The sequence below is a fragment of the Epinephelus moara genome, chromosome 8 (genome assembly GCF_006386435.1).
Source record: "Epinephelus moara isolate mb chromosome 8, YSFRI_EMoa_1.0, whole genome shotgun sequence".
Classification (NCBI taxonomy): domain Eukaryota; kingdom Metazoa; phylum Chordata; class Actinopteri; order Perciformes; family Serranidae; genus Epinephelus; species Epinephelus moara.
In genome coordinates, this window is record NC_065513.1 from 27000490 (window position 1) to 27015629 (window position 15140).

General features: G+C 41.7%; 1 protein-coding gene across 2 annotated transcripts; it reads left to right on the forward strand.

The window, feature by feature from the left end:
* Nucleotides 1-234: 234 nt before the first annotated feature.
* On the forward strand, nt 235-14719 carry rab3c (RAB3C, member RAS oncogene family). 2 transcript variants are annotated; one of them, XM_050051921.1, is made up of 5 exons: nt 235-364; nt 1986-2210; nt 5614-5732; nt 8656-8780; nt 11819-14719. In XM_050051921.1, exons 1-5 carry the CDS (start codon nt 347-349, stop codon nt 12007-12009), a joined length of 678 nt encoding a protein of 225 aa, XP_049907878.1. In that variant the 5' UTR covers nt 235-346; the 3' UTR covers nt 12010-14719. The 2 variants fall into 2 exon arrangements, with proteins under 2 accessions (XP_049907878.1, XP_049907879.1); XM_050051922.1 differs by lacking the exon at nt 235-364 and adding an exon at nt 733-969.
* Nucleotides 14720-15140: the final 421 nt, after the last annotated feature.

Below are 15140 nucleotides of genomic sequence, written 5' to 3' on the forward strand. Positions count from 1 at the left end.
CCTTTGCACCTCTCAGATTAATTATGCAGGTGTTAAATAAGACAAAAAAAGAGAGAGCCGAGGTGATTACAATTGCAAAGATGCCCATTTCCATGCACTTCCGCCTCGGCCTCATCCCGCACTTGCTCCCATTGAAAGCAGCACAATAATAATATTCATCACCACTCAGGCCTCTCTTATTTGCTCAGCCGCTTGCTCTCTGAAGCGGAGCTGGCTGCATGGGCGGGGGGACGGCGGCGAGAGTGACGCAAAAGGAGAGGCCATTATATTTGCTTCCTGAAAAAAAATTACTGTCCAGCTGGGAGTTTATTATAGGCACTGGAGTGTATTTTTAAAGACACACAAAATGGACTTGTACGGGAAGGTAAGATGCATTATTTAATTATGGCATCCAGCAGGGAGAGGCTGGAGAGAGGTTTCCAGTTTTATTGCAGTTTTCATCTCTCTCTTGCACGGTGAGGAGCGTTTGTAGGCGCTGTCTGATGCTTATTTAAAAAAATTTTTTTTTTTAAAAAAGGAACTACAAAGCTTTTTCCTGCGCTCTCACATTAACTCACACATCTGCCGACAGCTGTGACGCGCTGCATGCTGAGTAATGTAGTCGCATCTCTGCTTTTAACGCTCTCCTCCGCCTGTGCGCCCATGCTGCGCAAAAAAACTACAACACCCGTCTGCTTTTTAAACCCCCCCCTCCGTGACGTCACACACACGCATGAAACGCACTTTCCCCTCCGCTCGTGCTCATCTCACGCGAGCCAGCCTCGTCAGCTCAGGGGCGCGTGCCACATCCGAAGCGGAGAGGGACAGCTCCCAGGTGCTGAAGCTGCTCGGCGCTCCAGAGAGAGAAAAACGAGACACAGAGAGGGGGGAAGGAAACACCACCGCCTGCATTAGACACTAATATTATAAAAACCCGTATTCTGCAATAACAGGGGCAGACACAGATAGAGACCGAGGCCTTCAAAACAGGTTTGTTCACACAATGTCCTCAACGCGGTTTTTTTGGTACTTTCATTTATTAATAGTTATGTGGAAGAATTTCATGAATACATAAAATGACCTCCTGGCCAGAATTGCTCGTGTAGCATTAGCTGGCATGTAGCTCCCTGCTCAAATACATCGTGTATTATCATATTAAATGCTTTTATCGTGGTGTGTGTAAAGAGCAGCATTGTACTGATATTTTCAAAGCGGTGTCCTTGCCATTACTGCCTCAGTGGGGTTTTTTTTCTCATACACGGAAGCGAGCAGAAACCCGGTGCAGGATGTGCAGGATTGAGGTCCGGCATCTTTTATAACTGGTTAGGCTCCAAGGAGAGCTGGGCTGCTCATGTTTGGAATATAAGCGCAGTGGGTTTTGTCAAAACATTCACCTTGGAGCTAAGATGACTGCTCTGGACATCTTGCTCGTAGTACTCTTGTCCTCTTAGGTCGCTGACTGCTGACAGCTTGCACGGTGTATATTTAGATATATATCCATGACATCCTTTGTACAGCAGTAGGATATTGCAGCCTTAATGTGGAAGATTCAATGGCTGGTGAATTTTGATTGTATGTCCAGTAGCATATAGGTCTATTTTGCAACTTGTCAAAAGTGCTCCATCTGAATTGTATTCACCAGCTAATATCCATAAAATCAATTCTAATAATCCTTGACTTCATCATTTTGGCTTTAGAGAAGACAAACTCAGCTTTTTAAATAATCCCTGTTATCTAATACTCATCAATACAACAGCTTGCTGTGTTGGTCATGCTGCTTTGCCTGACACAGCCTTCAGTCACCTCTGATCTGAGGCCTGCACAGAAAGCATGTGCAGGACTCTGCGTTACAACATCTCCAGTCCACTGAAAAACAAATAATCTCTTTGTCATGAGACGGATTCTTGCATCTTGTGAAACTTGTGTGCGTCACGGGCTCTGAAAAGCTCCACATCAAGTCAAGGTGAAGCTTTTCTTCAGCGTCTCCTTTTGTGTTTTCCTTGCAGATGGCTGCCACTCAGGATGTGAAAGGGAAGGGGGAGGGAGGGGACCAAAACTTCGACTACATGTTCAAGCTGCTGATCATCGGCAACAGCAGCGTGGGCAAAACGTCCTTCCTGTTCCGCTACGCCGACGACGCCTTCACCTCGGCCTTCGTCAGCACAGTGGGCATCGACTTCAAAGTAAAGACGGTGTACAAGAACGACAAGAGGATCAAGCTGCAGATCTGGGTATGAAATATTAACATCGAAGCATTAAACATGTAGAAGCGGGACACAAAATGTTTGATTCCTGATCAAACCTGATGAAACAAGTGGAATATAGCAATCAAAGATGTGTTATTCCTGCTTATCCTGCACTCCTTGGCTGATCATCACAAGACAATCATATAATTATCTGTTTCTTCCTCATATATCCTATTCAGTCTCCAAACTCTATACAGGATTTAAATATGATCTAATTATGGTCATTTATAGGAGCAAGAAAACACATTTCCACACTACAAAGCAGCAACATATAACAAGCCGTAACCATGGCTTCCCTTTCATGTCACAGTTTCCTCTGTCATGCCAAGCGTGCACAAATTAATTCAGCTAAATTGAGAGTATTTGCATGATGAATCATAGTTAATAAGTGGGAGAAATCCATGTCCTGTCGTCCTCCAAGGTCTCCTGGAGGACTACCTAAGCTCTAAGGGGGCAGGGGCCTCTTCAGAGACGCCCTGCCCCCCTCGTTCATCTGTGTCTTTGTGTTCCCGCAGAGTGAATCCTGTCTGTAAGAGGCTGTCAGTCTATGCCCAGAGCCCACTTTCTCCTGACCCCTGCCCGTATCTTTCTCTGCGGATCAATATGTTTCAAAGACGGTGACGGGTTGGGACTTGATGGCTGTGCGCTCGGCAATACAAAAAAGTCCTGCACAGACAGGATCACCTATGAATTAATTCAGTTTTAGTCAGGGGTTTTGTCTCTGAGAGCAGATGCTTGTTTAGTATGTTGGGACACACTCCCCTTTTCATCTCTTGATGTTTATATTATGTTATATATACTTCAGTCAAAGTATAGAATGTAGATTTGAAGCTAATGCTATGTCAATCTTTTAAAAGATCACTGTCACACATCCCAACTACACCGTCTTATTATACTAATGTTTGAATTTCAGTGCCTCAATTCACAACAAAAAAAATGTTCCTTTTTTTGTCCTTAGCCTTAAAAACAAGTGGCACATCGGTCATGTGCTCCATTAACCGAGGAAAGCTTCAGGAGAGGCTGCATTGTGTTTCCTTGGTTTAACACTCCAGGATGTAAGTCTGGAGACAGATGGAAGTCTCAACGTTACTGACAGGAGACTAGTAAGTGTTAGTTTGGCAAACAGCGGGGAAGAACGCAGAAGCAACACCTTCCTCAGAATGTGTGGGAAAGCGAAGAATGTCTGAGGCTGTTTAATTAGGAGTTCATCTGAGCTGCTGGAGCAGATTGTCTGGTAATACCTCTGAGACAGTGGAAGGGATAGATATGTAAAAAGTTCTATTATTCTTTTTGCGCGCTTCACCAAATGGCAACTTTCCGTCAGATGTTTTTCCCCTTCTTGTCATAATAGGTGCCTTTTGTGGCAATTAGCCGCCCCCAGACGTTTGGTGTTTGCTAATCACACAAAGAGGCAAAGGAGAAGCGCTCCAGCAGGATGTTGAAAAAATATATTTGAACAGTAAAATGACAGGTTTATCAGGGTAATGCGTTTTTCGTCAATAGTAAAGGCAAGCAGAGTCAGAGAGGAAAAGCACTGGAGTTGCATCCAATTAATTGGTTTGTCTTTTTTCGTATTTGGGCTCAAAGGGAGCTGAGGTTTACAGTAAGTGGCTGTTTAAGGTGATGGCTATCGACTAATGTCATTGTGGTGGTCGCACCATTAATCTGCTGAGCGATACAAGCGTCAGAACGCATCATAGAGTTGTTCCCAGTTGTCGTATTAGGCCGGAGTGAATGAAGCGCATCGCCGAGAGTTGCCAAGATGAACCCTTGTGAAAAACTAAAAACTCACTTTACTGAATGAAGAGCTCAGGCGCGTGTCAGCCTCCGCTCACTGCCTTTCCACTTGAAGCAGTCAGCTCCTTGGATTGATTTCTGGTGAGCTGCAAACTAAAAGCGAAGCTTTTCAAGGAGCTCCAATTTACGGGACTCAGCATTTTTTTCCCTCTGTCCTGCTCTTCTTTTTAACTGAGAACAAGCGAACCGGTGCACTGAAATAGCCTGGAAATGCAAAGGTCATTGTCAAGCACTCGGATGAGAATTAATAGGCTACTGAAATGTCTTAAAATTCAGCCAAGAGAAAGAACTGATGTTTGAATTTTTACATACTATATCATGATTGCTGCATCCTCAGTTATACACTTAAAAGAAACTGATGAAACATATTCTTCATCCCTTTATGCAGTTCAGAATGTCACTCCACAAACACTGCTATTTATACAACAACACACTGGCCAATGACATTAAAGATGTGCACGTTCACATGCATTTCTGGTGTTATTGTAAACTGACAAAAGGTCCTAGCTGTGGTGTGTGTGGACGCTCGGCAGGCTACGAGCTCTGTCTCTGTGGAGTGAAGGTCAGAGCTGTCCTCTGGCTATAAACGGGCACACTGTTGCAGCCATGTGCAGACTGACAGAGAGCAAAACCACTGTGGCAAATACAATTCGGTGCTGCCTGTCGAGCTTCTGTTTAACAAGAGCCAAGTGGAGCAGCCAGAAGTGCTCCATCATGATTCACAGACGCCTGCAAACACATTTGTTGTGGGTGGAACAACAGCGCAGTAAACATACAGTACAAACAGGAGGGGCATCATTGGGATTTATTATTATATAATGTACAATAAGACAACAAATCTACACATCTATACGAGCAGAAACATTCCTGACCTCACATCTCTCTTCCTCCCTCGTGGACACACACTCACTACAGAGGGGCTTCATCTGTCTGTATTGGGAGCTATTAGCATTTTCATTGACATCCCGTAGCAAAGGCTGCAGTGGGCGCCTGTTTCCAGGGTAATCTGTGTACAATGTACTACTCCTCGAATGCTGTGTAATCACTCGCTTGCTTTGCCTTTGAGCAATTTGTTCAGCCTTATCGCCAACAGCAAGCAGTTTGCTAATGCTGAAATCATTTTATCTCTATTTTTAGCTTTCTTTCCTAAGAAAATGCACGCCATGAGCCGGGCTCGGAACACTGCACCACCGCGTGCTTAACACAGCTGAGTGATTATTTTATCGAGGAGAGGAAAGAATCAATCACATCAGCCAAAACTGAATCGCTGTTTTTGGCATCTTATCAATGCAAAGCCAGAGAGGCAGTTAGCATAATGATTATTTCCACATCACGAACACAGCAAACGCAGCCATAAGTAAATGTAGATGTAGATCCGAACTTGTGCTAAGACCTGGACTGATGAATCTCTCTGTATGTATAAATAGCTGCAGATTAATAATGCACGTGGCTTCTCATTTACCATTATGGACTTGCATATTATGTGCGGTGCAGGGTCATGTCAATGTTGCCGAGCCTGACGGCGTAAATATCAGTCAGCTGGCTAACAGCAGGGCTACATCATGTTGTGTGTGTGTGTGTGTGTGTGTAGGACACAGCAGGCCAGGAGCGCTACAGGACCATCACCACTGCCTACTACCGCGGGGCCATGGGCTTCATCCTAATGTACGACATCACCAACGAGGAGTCCTTTGGCGCTGTGCAGGACTGGTGAGTCGTTCTGGGCTCTTTGGAGTCAATGTTTTTGATGATTTTTGCAGCTCTTATCTTATTTATATCTGTGGGTTATATTGTATTGTTATGAGCATCAGATCAACATATCAAAAGAGCTTTCTGTTTGTCGCTGTAATGCAATCAGTTGATATCCTGCACAGTCAATATTGTACATGGTTTTCCCTTCTTATGACACAATCTGCAAACAGCTTACCATCTCTATCTCCTTGCAGCTTCTCTGTCTAATATTAGACAGTGTTATGTAGCGTGCATGTGTGCAACATTGTCAAGCTTGGAGGTCGAGGGGAAACTTGTCAAGTTCATGGCTCTCGTCCATTCATGAGTCACACGAGCGTCTGCAGGCTGAAGAGCAGCTCTCAGCCAAGCCCACATGTCGGCCATTTACGATGATGTATTCATGTCTAAAACAGGACTTGGAAGGAAGGCAATGTCCAATTGGCTGCAGAAACCAGGTTTCTGGGTTAGGATTTTTAGCTCGAGAAACAAGCATGTTCTCATCGGCACAAACAGCAGCGCAACAGCTTTGATGAAAACACAGAGGAATTGCAGCGCTGCCAATTACTGCAAAGATAAATGTGCCGTTTGATTTACATTTTGCTGATGTTTCTCCTCGCGCCCCGACTCTCCACAGGTGTTGTGGTGAGAAACTGTCATTTCCATTTATTTACACCCCGCTGTCCTGCGGTTATCTCTGTCTGCCAGCCCCAAAGAGATTATGGGAACACAGAATGAGCTGTTTTTAAAGGGGAAAGCATTCTGAGTAATATTCTCATGATGTTTCAACTGCAAGCAAATGACAATGTGACTCACACAGGCTTGATATAGATGGTGATGTTTTTGACACTTAAACCTGCATGCCACGTGGCTTGCACCCATTGTAGGACTATGACAATAACTATTAAGGCCAGTGTCTACTTGGCCCTCATCACGTAGCCAGCAGCACTTGACAGCTGCTTTAGGAAGCACCTGTCATGCTTAAAGCAGCTGCATTTAGAGTGAACACATGGTGTTCTTTAATTGGGGGTGTTTAAAAGGATGTACAACTGGGATGCTGCACTCTGTTATTAACATAAATTGTGTTAAAATGCTCCACATTATCAGCCTAATTTGTACTGAAATAGACTTACAGTCGTTACATGCAAGGAAAACAAGACTTCTTGTAAGGAGAGGTCGGAGCCAGACACGCCTATTATTCTTTTTAAGGCCTGTCTGACACTTTGATGGAATACTGCAGTCTGAGCACTGTCTGTGATGGGTATCTTAATTAATGGAGCCAAATGTGACCCTGGCAGCGACAATCCTGGAGAGTTACCTGGGAGTACGAGACAGACAGTGCACAAATCAGTCAGCTGTACACAAGGGCAGAGGCTCCTCTTTTTTCTTTTTTTTTTGTACCCTTCATATAACCACAATTCTTCTGTTTTTGCCTTTGCCACAGGCTTAAATTCCAGTTTCTTTTTCCCTTGTTCCTTGTGACAAGGTTGTAGAAAAAAAAGGGGGGGTTGCCATGGCAACCGCTCCTTCCCTGGCTGTGGCTGATTTAAGCTTGTGACGTGCTCATTTCCTGCCTGTGACAGAGACAAAACAGGGAAATATTGTAACGCCGACATCAAATGTAGGACTTTAAAAGAAATCATGCAAATTAATTACGCTGCACACGAACGTGTTTTATTACTGCAAACAATCTCAAAGCATTTACTGCTCTTTTTCTTTCCCATTCATCCTCCGTTCTCCAGAGGCTGAATTGTTCTGGTGAATACAGACCTTTTATAGCCTGCATATGCAGCTCTGTTAGACTTGATACAAACACAAATGTTTTTCTGTCAGCGAACATTATCAGCAGTTGGCTTCAAAATGACCCACATCTGAACCGCTATAACAAGTCAGAGCTGGACAGAGAGAGAGGAGGAGTGCCAACGTCATGCTGCTCTCTCTATCTCTCTCTCTCTCTCTCTCTCTCTCTCTCTCACGCTTTGACTCGTTGTTTCTTCCTCTCTTTCTTACTGGCTCCTTTGCCACTGTTTTCAGCCTGTGGTGTGTTAGCTGCCCTACTTTTAGTCAGACTGCAACACCACAGGAGATATTTGTTCCCTAAATGCCTTCTCAAAATGTGTTTGGAGGTTAGAACAGTGCAGGCACCTCTCTGATGACGCATAGTCAGTGTGGATGTTGAAATTGTCATTGTTATCATGCAGGAACACTTGACATGGCTCACAATGCAGATTATGTCATACAGTATTACATACATGCAGTGCATATGGTACAGGCAATGCGTGCGTTTATCTAGTTGTCCTTTTTGGGATGTAGCAAACAATAAACCCACTGGAAATCCTCATTCTGGCTTCAAGGCTAAACACAGAGTGTGTGCATCTTCTGCATACTTAGCCATTATCTAGTAACAAACCAGTGTCTCCCATATGTCTTCTCAGTGACCATAACTAATACCCTTTGTAGCTACAATACCCAGCAAGCTGTTTGTAGCACACACACAATTAATAGAGTGCCAGTCAGAAGTTAGCAGGAGTCAAAGAACAAATCTAAAGGAAGGGATGAAAAGTATGACATAACAAGTATCAGTTTCAAGTAGCCAGAAAATAGAAAATGGTAACCTACATCTGAGTAATGCTGAATGCATGTTTTCAGCCCAGAACAACAGTTGACCCACTTCTCCACTGCTGCCATCAGTGACTCAAACACTACACGATGCCAAAGTAATCGCCTATCACGACCCGTCCAAATGGCGAACGAACTTTACATCATGTCCTCCACTCTGCCATCTTTCAGGATTCTGCGCAATAAGAAGTGGCACAGAAACAATCCTGACAAGTTGTCATAACGTAGCAACAGCATTTTGTGATGCTTTTTTTAAAAGTTTGTATTTGTTTCTGATTACATGCAGGTCAACCCAAATTAAAACCTACTCGTGGGATAATGCACAGGTGGTGCTGGCTGGCAATAAGTGTGATATGGAAGAGGAGAGAGTGGTCTCAGTGGACAGTGGCAGACTGCTGGCGGAACAGTTGGGTAAGTCTTGGAGCAACATTCAGCCCTTAATGCCTTCTGGGATGTTAACAAAAATACTGCTACGCCCTGTACAAAGGTGCCTGAATATTACTGCAGGCTCTGGAGGCCCTTCCCTCCCTTCACAGTATGCCATGGCAATATTAATTCAGGACTCCCCATCAATGGACAGCGACAAACGGTACATGGAGTGCTCTCCCTAATCAGTAAGCAGAATATGAAACTCATCAATGTCAGACAGTACGTCAACAATAAGTCTAGACAAAGCTGGGTTATCAACCAAGTAGGCCTTTGTGCACAGTGGCATCATGAGGAGATCAGTCTTTTTGATTAAAGTATTTCGGAACACTGGGTTGTCTATGCAGTAGAAGGACACAGATACTTTTTCAAGGTGCTACATGACCAGAGAAAACAGAGATAAAGGGCTGTGGCAAGAGGTAGAGAACCTACAACTACCAGAATGCACTGCGCCACACAGGATCAAAAAATGCTGGTGGGTGATGTAATGTGAGCATGTCCATTTTGACACAGGAAACAATATGGCACCTGGCTGGTGACAAATAATGTTGTAGTACAGTTAAACAGTAAGCTAAAATATGTTTCTGTAAACATTTTAGGCAAGAAAAAGGCAACGCAGTTACAGAATTTTGGTTCATTTTAGATCAACACTGCTTACTTTTCCATTTAATCTCAGTTTTTTCAGCCTCTATTTTTACACCACATGAAATGGTGCCCACTTCCTGTTGACAAATTCTCATATTACAGCCAAATAGTGCACTAAAATGTGTTTATGACATTTTAGATGAGGAAAAGACAATACAGTAACGTAATCTTGGTTTATATCAGCACTGCTGTTTTTCCATTTGATCTGAGTTTTTCCAGCCACTGTTTTTACAATACAGGACATGGCACCCACTTCCTGTTGACAAATTGTCAGATTACAGCCAAATAGTGCACTAAAGTATGTTTCTGAAGGCATTTTCTTGGTTAATATTTGATCAGTACTGCTTAGTTTGCCATTTGATTTGCCATTTGAGTTTGAGAGAGACAGAGATAGGAGCAGGTCTCTCTCTCTCGATCCACTACTGCACTGTTTGTGTCTGTGGTGGCAGCATAGACTGTATAAGTGGCAGGCATAAGAAAATGTGGAAGTACAGTCTGTAGTTCAAGCAATAATCCTAGAGCCAGCAAAAATCTGGCAGGTTTGAGCTGAGAGATGAGCAGGGAGATCTGGGTGCTGGTAAGATAGAGGGAAGTTTATCATAGTAAAAAATAGCAGCGTGCATGCTCCAAAATCTGAAATAATGTGTCGAGTGCTCAGTTGTGGATCCAAAACAAACAGAACACCAGCCCAGACAGATAAGATTACTTATTTAATGTGGGAAAAACAAACAGAAAAGAGCCTGTCTCAGCTACAAAGCCATCATCTATGATGGCAGGATGATGGCTATGTAGCTGAGACAGGCTCTTTTCTGTTTGTTTTTCCCACATTAAATAAGTAAATTTAACACAGTTCATTTACACATACCACCCACATTGTTATGATACATTGCTGGTAAAGTATCCCTTTAAAAACCTGCAAACATCACAAGCAATGAACCAGTATAAAAACTGGTATAAAACCAACTGTTGTCTTATTTCTCCTGGTCGTCTTTGCATGATTGTGTCTTAAAAATCCACAGCCTGAAGAATGTCATGCTCACGGGACATTAGGTGGCTCAGTCTGCTTTGATTTGAGGAAGTGCGAAATGCTAATATATCCTCCTGAGACCCAAACTTAAGTTTGGTATGCATTTTTAATTTTTCCTAGCTATTTGGGATCAGTAGGACCTGATAATTATAAAATTTAAACATTGTCAACAATGATTAAGTCCCAATGTCCTCAAACGAGACAGTAATGAAGTCCCAATGTCCTCAAACGAGACAGTAATGAAGTCCCAATGTCCTCAAATGAGTACTTCCTAATTAACAGTGTCTTAGCTTGTTAATGTTGCTAAAATTGGTCAAATATGTTGCCATATTAAACCACAAACATTATTAATCATAAATAAACAAGTTTCAACCATAAAAAGTGAGCAGGTTTTGGACCCTGTCCACTTTTGTGTCGGGATCGGCTAGTCAGGGGCCGTTTAGTTTGGTAAGGAACCGGAACCAGGGCGAGAGAGACAGGATCCGGAATTCGATGGATGTGCCTTTCCATCAAAATAAAAGCACCAAGCTAATAAAAATGTGGTGAAACTTTTTAATTTAAAGAATATAATTTACAAGAAAGGCCCAAGCCATTAAGTTAATCGATTTTCTTACACCCCTCATCACCCCAAATCAATGGTACGCCACAATTTAAAGGATAGTGCGCCAGAATTTGAAGTTTTACTTTGGTGAACACTTTTACTTTGGTGAATTTGGTGAATTCCGGATCCGCTCTCTAGATGGGAACCAGAATCCAGACAAAATTCAGAGTGAATGGAAACCAGGCTCTTCGCTGTACGTGAAGAGCCTGGTGACACAAGGCTAGGATTGGCTGCAGACTGACTTGGCTGAGATGGCTGCCATCTTGTTTTCACATGGATTAGTGTATTGTGCTCTTACTACCACTAGATGGCACAAAAAAGTGTCCATGAATGAGGACACCAGGTCTAAGTTAAGCAGAATGAAGTATAAGGTGCAGTAAACCCAAAATGTGATGTCCACATGAGGGCACAGGGTCTCAGGAGGATACTTTTGTTTAGGGTTGAGACACTACAGTGCGCTAGTCATCAGCTATGCATGGGAAACCTCTGTGACTTCCCTGGCACAATATTGTTCATGGTGGTGGTTCAAATATATAATATTATAATTGTTGTTAATCTTTTAATAATTAAGCCAATGTCTTGTGAGGCGCCAAGAGGGCCCAGGACTTAGGCTTGCACATTAAGGCAACATTGGCTACATAGAAGCAGCTTTGTTTTTAATAACTGTCAAAGCTTTTCCTATGGTATGGTTGTTGTCTTAGTCAGCTGTCTCTTCCTGTTCTCATGTTTCTTGCTCTCCCTCTCCCCAAGGTTTTGAATTCTTTGAGACCAGCGCCAAGGATAACATCAACGTGAAGCAGACCTTTGAACGTCTCGTCGACCTAATTTGCGACAAGATGTCCGAGAGCTTGGACACAGATCCGGCCATCACCACGGGAGCCCCCACTGCCAAACTCACGGACAGCGCTCCGCCCCTCCAGCAGCCTGGATGCAACTGTTAGTGACTGATGTCAGGAAGCAAAGGGAGGGCGGCGCAGGTCCCGTAAGGTGGTAGAGTGTGCAGAGTTTTGTTCTCCCTTATCACTCCTGCTAGTGCTGCTTCCTCTGGACTACAGTTCAAACCCTGTTTAGTAGTAGAATTACAAAATGCCGTCGTATTATCTCTCAACTTTATCACCTTATATCAAGAGCAAATAACCAGACAAGCAGACATGGCTATTGTATGATGTGTAACACTACAGGATATCTAGAATATAGAGACACCATATTCTCATGTTTCAGCTAGTTAGTATGGTCATAAACCAAGATAAGGCTGGAAATAGTCCATAGTCATGATGTACAGTTAACCCTTAAGACCTTTAAAAATCTTTAAGACCTAGAATAATTATAAAATGAGGGATAGAGTCAGTGAGTGCTTTATTTTTTATTTTTTGTACAGTATGTATTTTCCTTTTATAGGATTATTTGGTCTCCTAAAGCTGCCAAATCTATGATTTAGTGCACTATAGGATGTAGCGGCTTTTCTTTTTTTTTGTTGTAATGAGTGTGTGGCTGTTGTGTGACTGTACAGTAAGTGCGAGTGGGGTTGCATGAGTGTGAGTTACAGATGAGTGCAACTTTGTCATCTAAAAAAAATCATCTACCTTGGATAAAAAAGTGGCCTTTTAGCATCTCCAACACGGCCTCTGTAAGTTCCTCTGTCATGCTTACTTTTGGAATGAATCCAGTATGTATAATGTTGATGTGATTCCACGTTTTTGGTGTCTGTAGATGTGCGATTTCTCTGATAAGTATATCTGTAAATCTTAAAAGCAACTATTTCTCTGTGCTTAGCCTCTAAGATGACCCTTTATAGTTTGATGCGATGAGCATGCTGCCAAAAAGAGTCAATCATATGTGCTTTTTTTAATCTAAAGATAGATCCTAAACGTCCTTAACTCCATATGATAGCAGTGATCCAGCATTTCATTAAATGAACATCAAACACTGACAAGGCACAGTACAGTGTATGATACACAACCTGATCAGCTCTGGCATGGAATAAACAGCCATATATATAAAAAATATTGTTTAATTCAGCATGCGAAAATTTCATGTTTGTGCGATTAAATTAAGTCCATATTGAAAGAAAAATCTTAGTAAGCTGCTTAGAAGACATTATAGACATACAGTAGTTTAAAATGGGAATGCAGATATGGAAGCAAATAAAAGACATACGTATTTGAGTCACTGAAAACTTGAAAACGTGAATTGATAGCATTGAAATATCTTTGGTTTGAAAAACATGTATCTGAATTTATTTGTCCCTTAATTCCCCTTTTTGGGATTAAAATGTAAAAAAGTCTTGATTTGTGATTTTGAAAACCAAATTTGGTTTATTTTTCAATGTTCACTAATTCAGACTCAAAAATTCAAGTTTCAGAATTTCAGAATTTGACTGGTCAAATTCAGGTCCAAAAAATTGAAGTTTCAGATTTGCAGATTTCAGAATTTGACTGGTCAAATTCAGACTCAAAAATTCAAGTTTGAGAATTTCATTTCAGAATTTGACTGAGCAAATTCAGATCCAAAAATTCAAGTTGAAAAATTTCCATAGCAAATTTGGGGTACCTTGGTCAGGAGGTATTTGGTCAGCCTTCAAACCAATGTAAATTCAGCTTTTGAAATTTTAAATCAATTAATTTTATATTTCAGTTTTAAACAGATTAATTACATGGTTTTTAAAGTAAAGAATTTAAATGCTATAAATTTATGTTTTTTTTAATTTCAAAATTAAGTATTTACTTGCTGTTAAAATTCAGATACTTGTGTCTCTTATTTGTTTCTGTATGCAAACATTAACAGTGCTGTAGTGGTCTTAATGATAACTTAAGTCCATGTAGTATAAAAGTTGTAGCTTATTTTCAAAATAAAATCCAGAAAGCCTTTCAGTTCTGCAACCCATAGAGAAAAAGTGTGCCAAAACATTACAGTTCCTTTAGCATCGTCAGTTGTTTGTTGCATAGTTGAATAAAAACCTCCAGAAAATTGCATGAAGCCAGTCCTGACTTATCTATGTAGATTTATATAATAAGATAGTGTATATATAGCACTCTGTGTTACAGATTTAGAAGCATTGTCATAGCACTCGCTGTGAGATGCAATGGGCCAATAAGTGCAATATTTTATGAATGAAACCCTGTACATAGTTTCTCCTGTCCTCGAGTACTACGACTCTATCTGCAGTATGTGAGTGAATGTTTGGCTCTGAAACTGATGTACAATCTCCAACAACAAAAAAGAAAGAAAAGAAAAGTGAGAACGTGCTTCATTCAGTAACTGCAGCCACTGAATGTGTGACTCGGTGTGTGTAAATGTGTGTGTACCTGCCATACTGAACAGACAAATAATATAGTGTATTGTTTGTGTATACCTTTTGTACAAATGTATCCACGTACTCTATGCTGTTCCTGCTAACTGTGTTGGGTGTTGATTGATCGTGTATTATCATGTCAAAATGCAGTGTTATTGTGAAAGATAGTCAGGGAGGTAACTTAGTCCATGCCATAATATGCCATACTGTTGTAATTCCAAGAAGAAGGGATACACATTAACTAGTTCAGAGACCCTGCGCATATGTGTGTACACGTGCTTTGTGCGTGTGCATCTGTGTACGTGTGTGTGATATTATAATTTTATGCTAATAGCCATGAAATAAATTATTGTACTGATCTCCAGTCAAGATTCATTTAATAGAGGAATAGTTATGTGGCGATGCCCAAACACTGACACTCTGGTTGAATCTCATTTTAGAACACTTTACATATAAAACTGAATATATTTGTTTCTCAGAGTGCAAGCAAAGTTAAGAAGTATGTTTTTGAGATTATAGGAAATAAATCAAATTCTATCAGTGGGTCTCTGTGTTCTCTCTCGCTCGCTGCTGACTGCACAGAAGCATGACGGAGGGATTGGGCGGCTGCTGCCCTCTAACCCGGACCTGCTGTCTCTGATCTGGTGATGCAGCACAGACGCTTTGTTTTATTTCTAGTCAACGTACACCACCTAGTGTTAAAGCGCTATGCCTGCATTGAGATCTGAGATGTTGCTGATGGTGATGATGGATATGGAGCATTTGACATACTGTATGGTG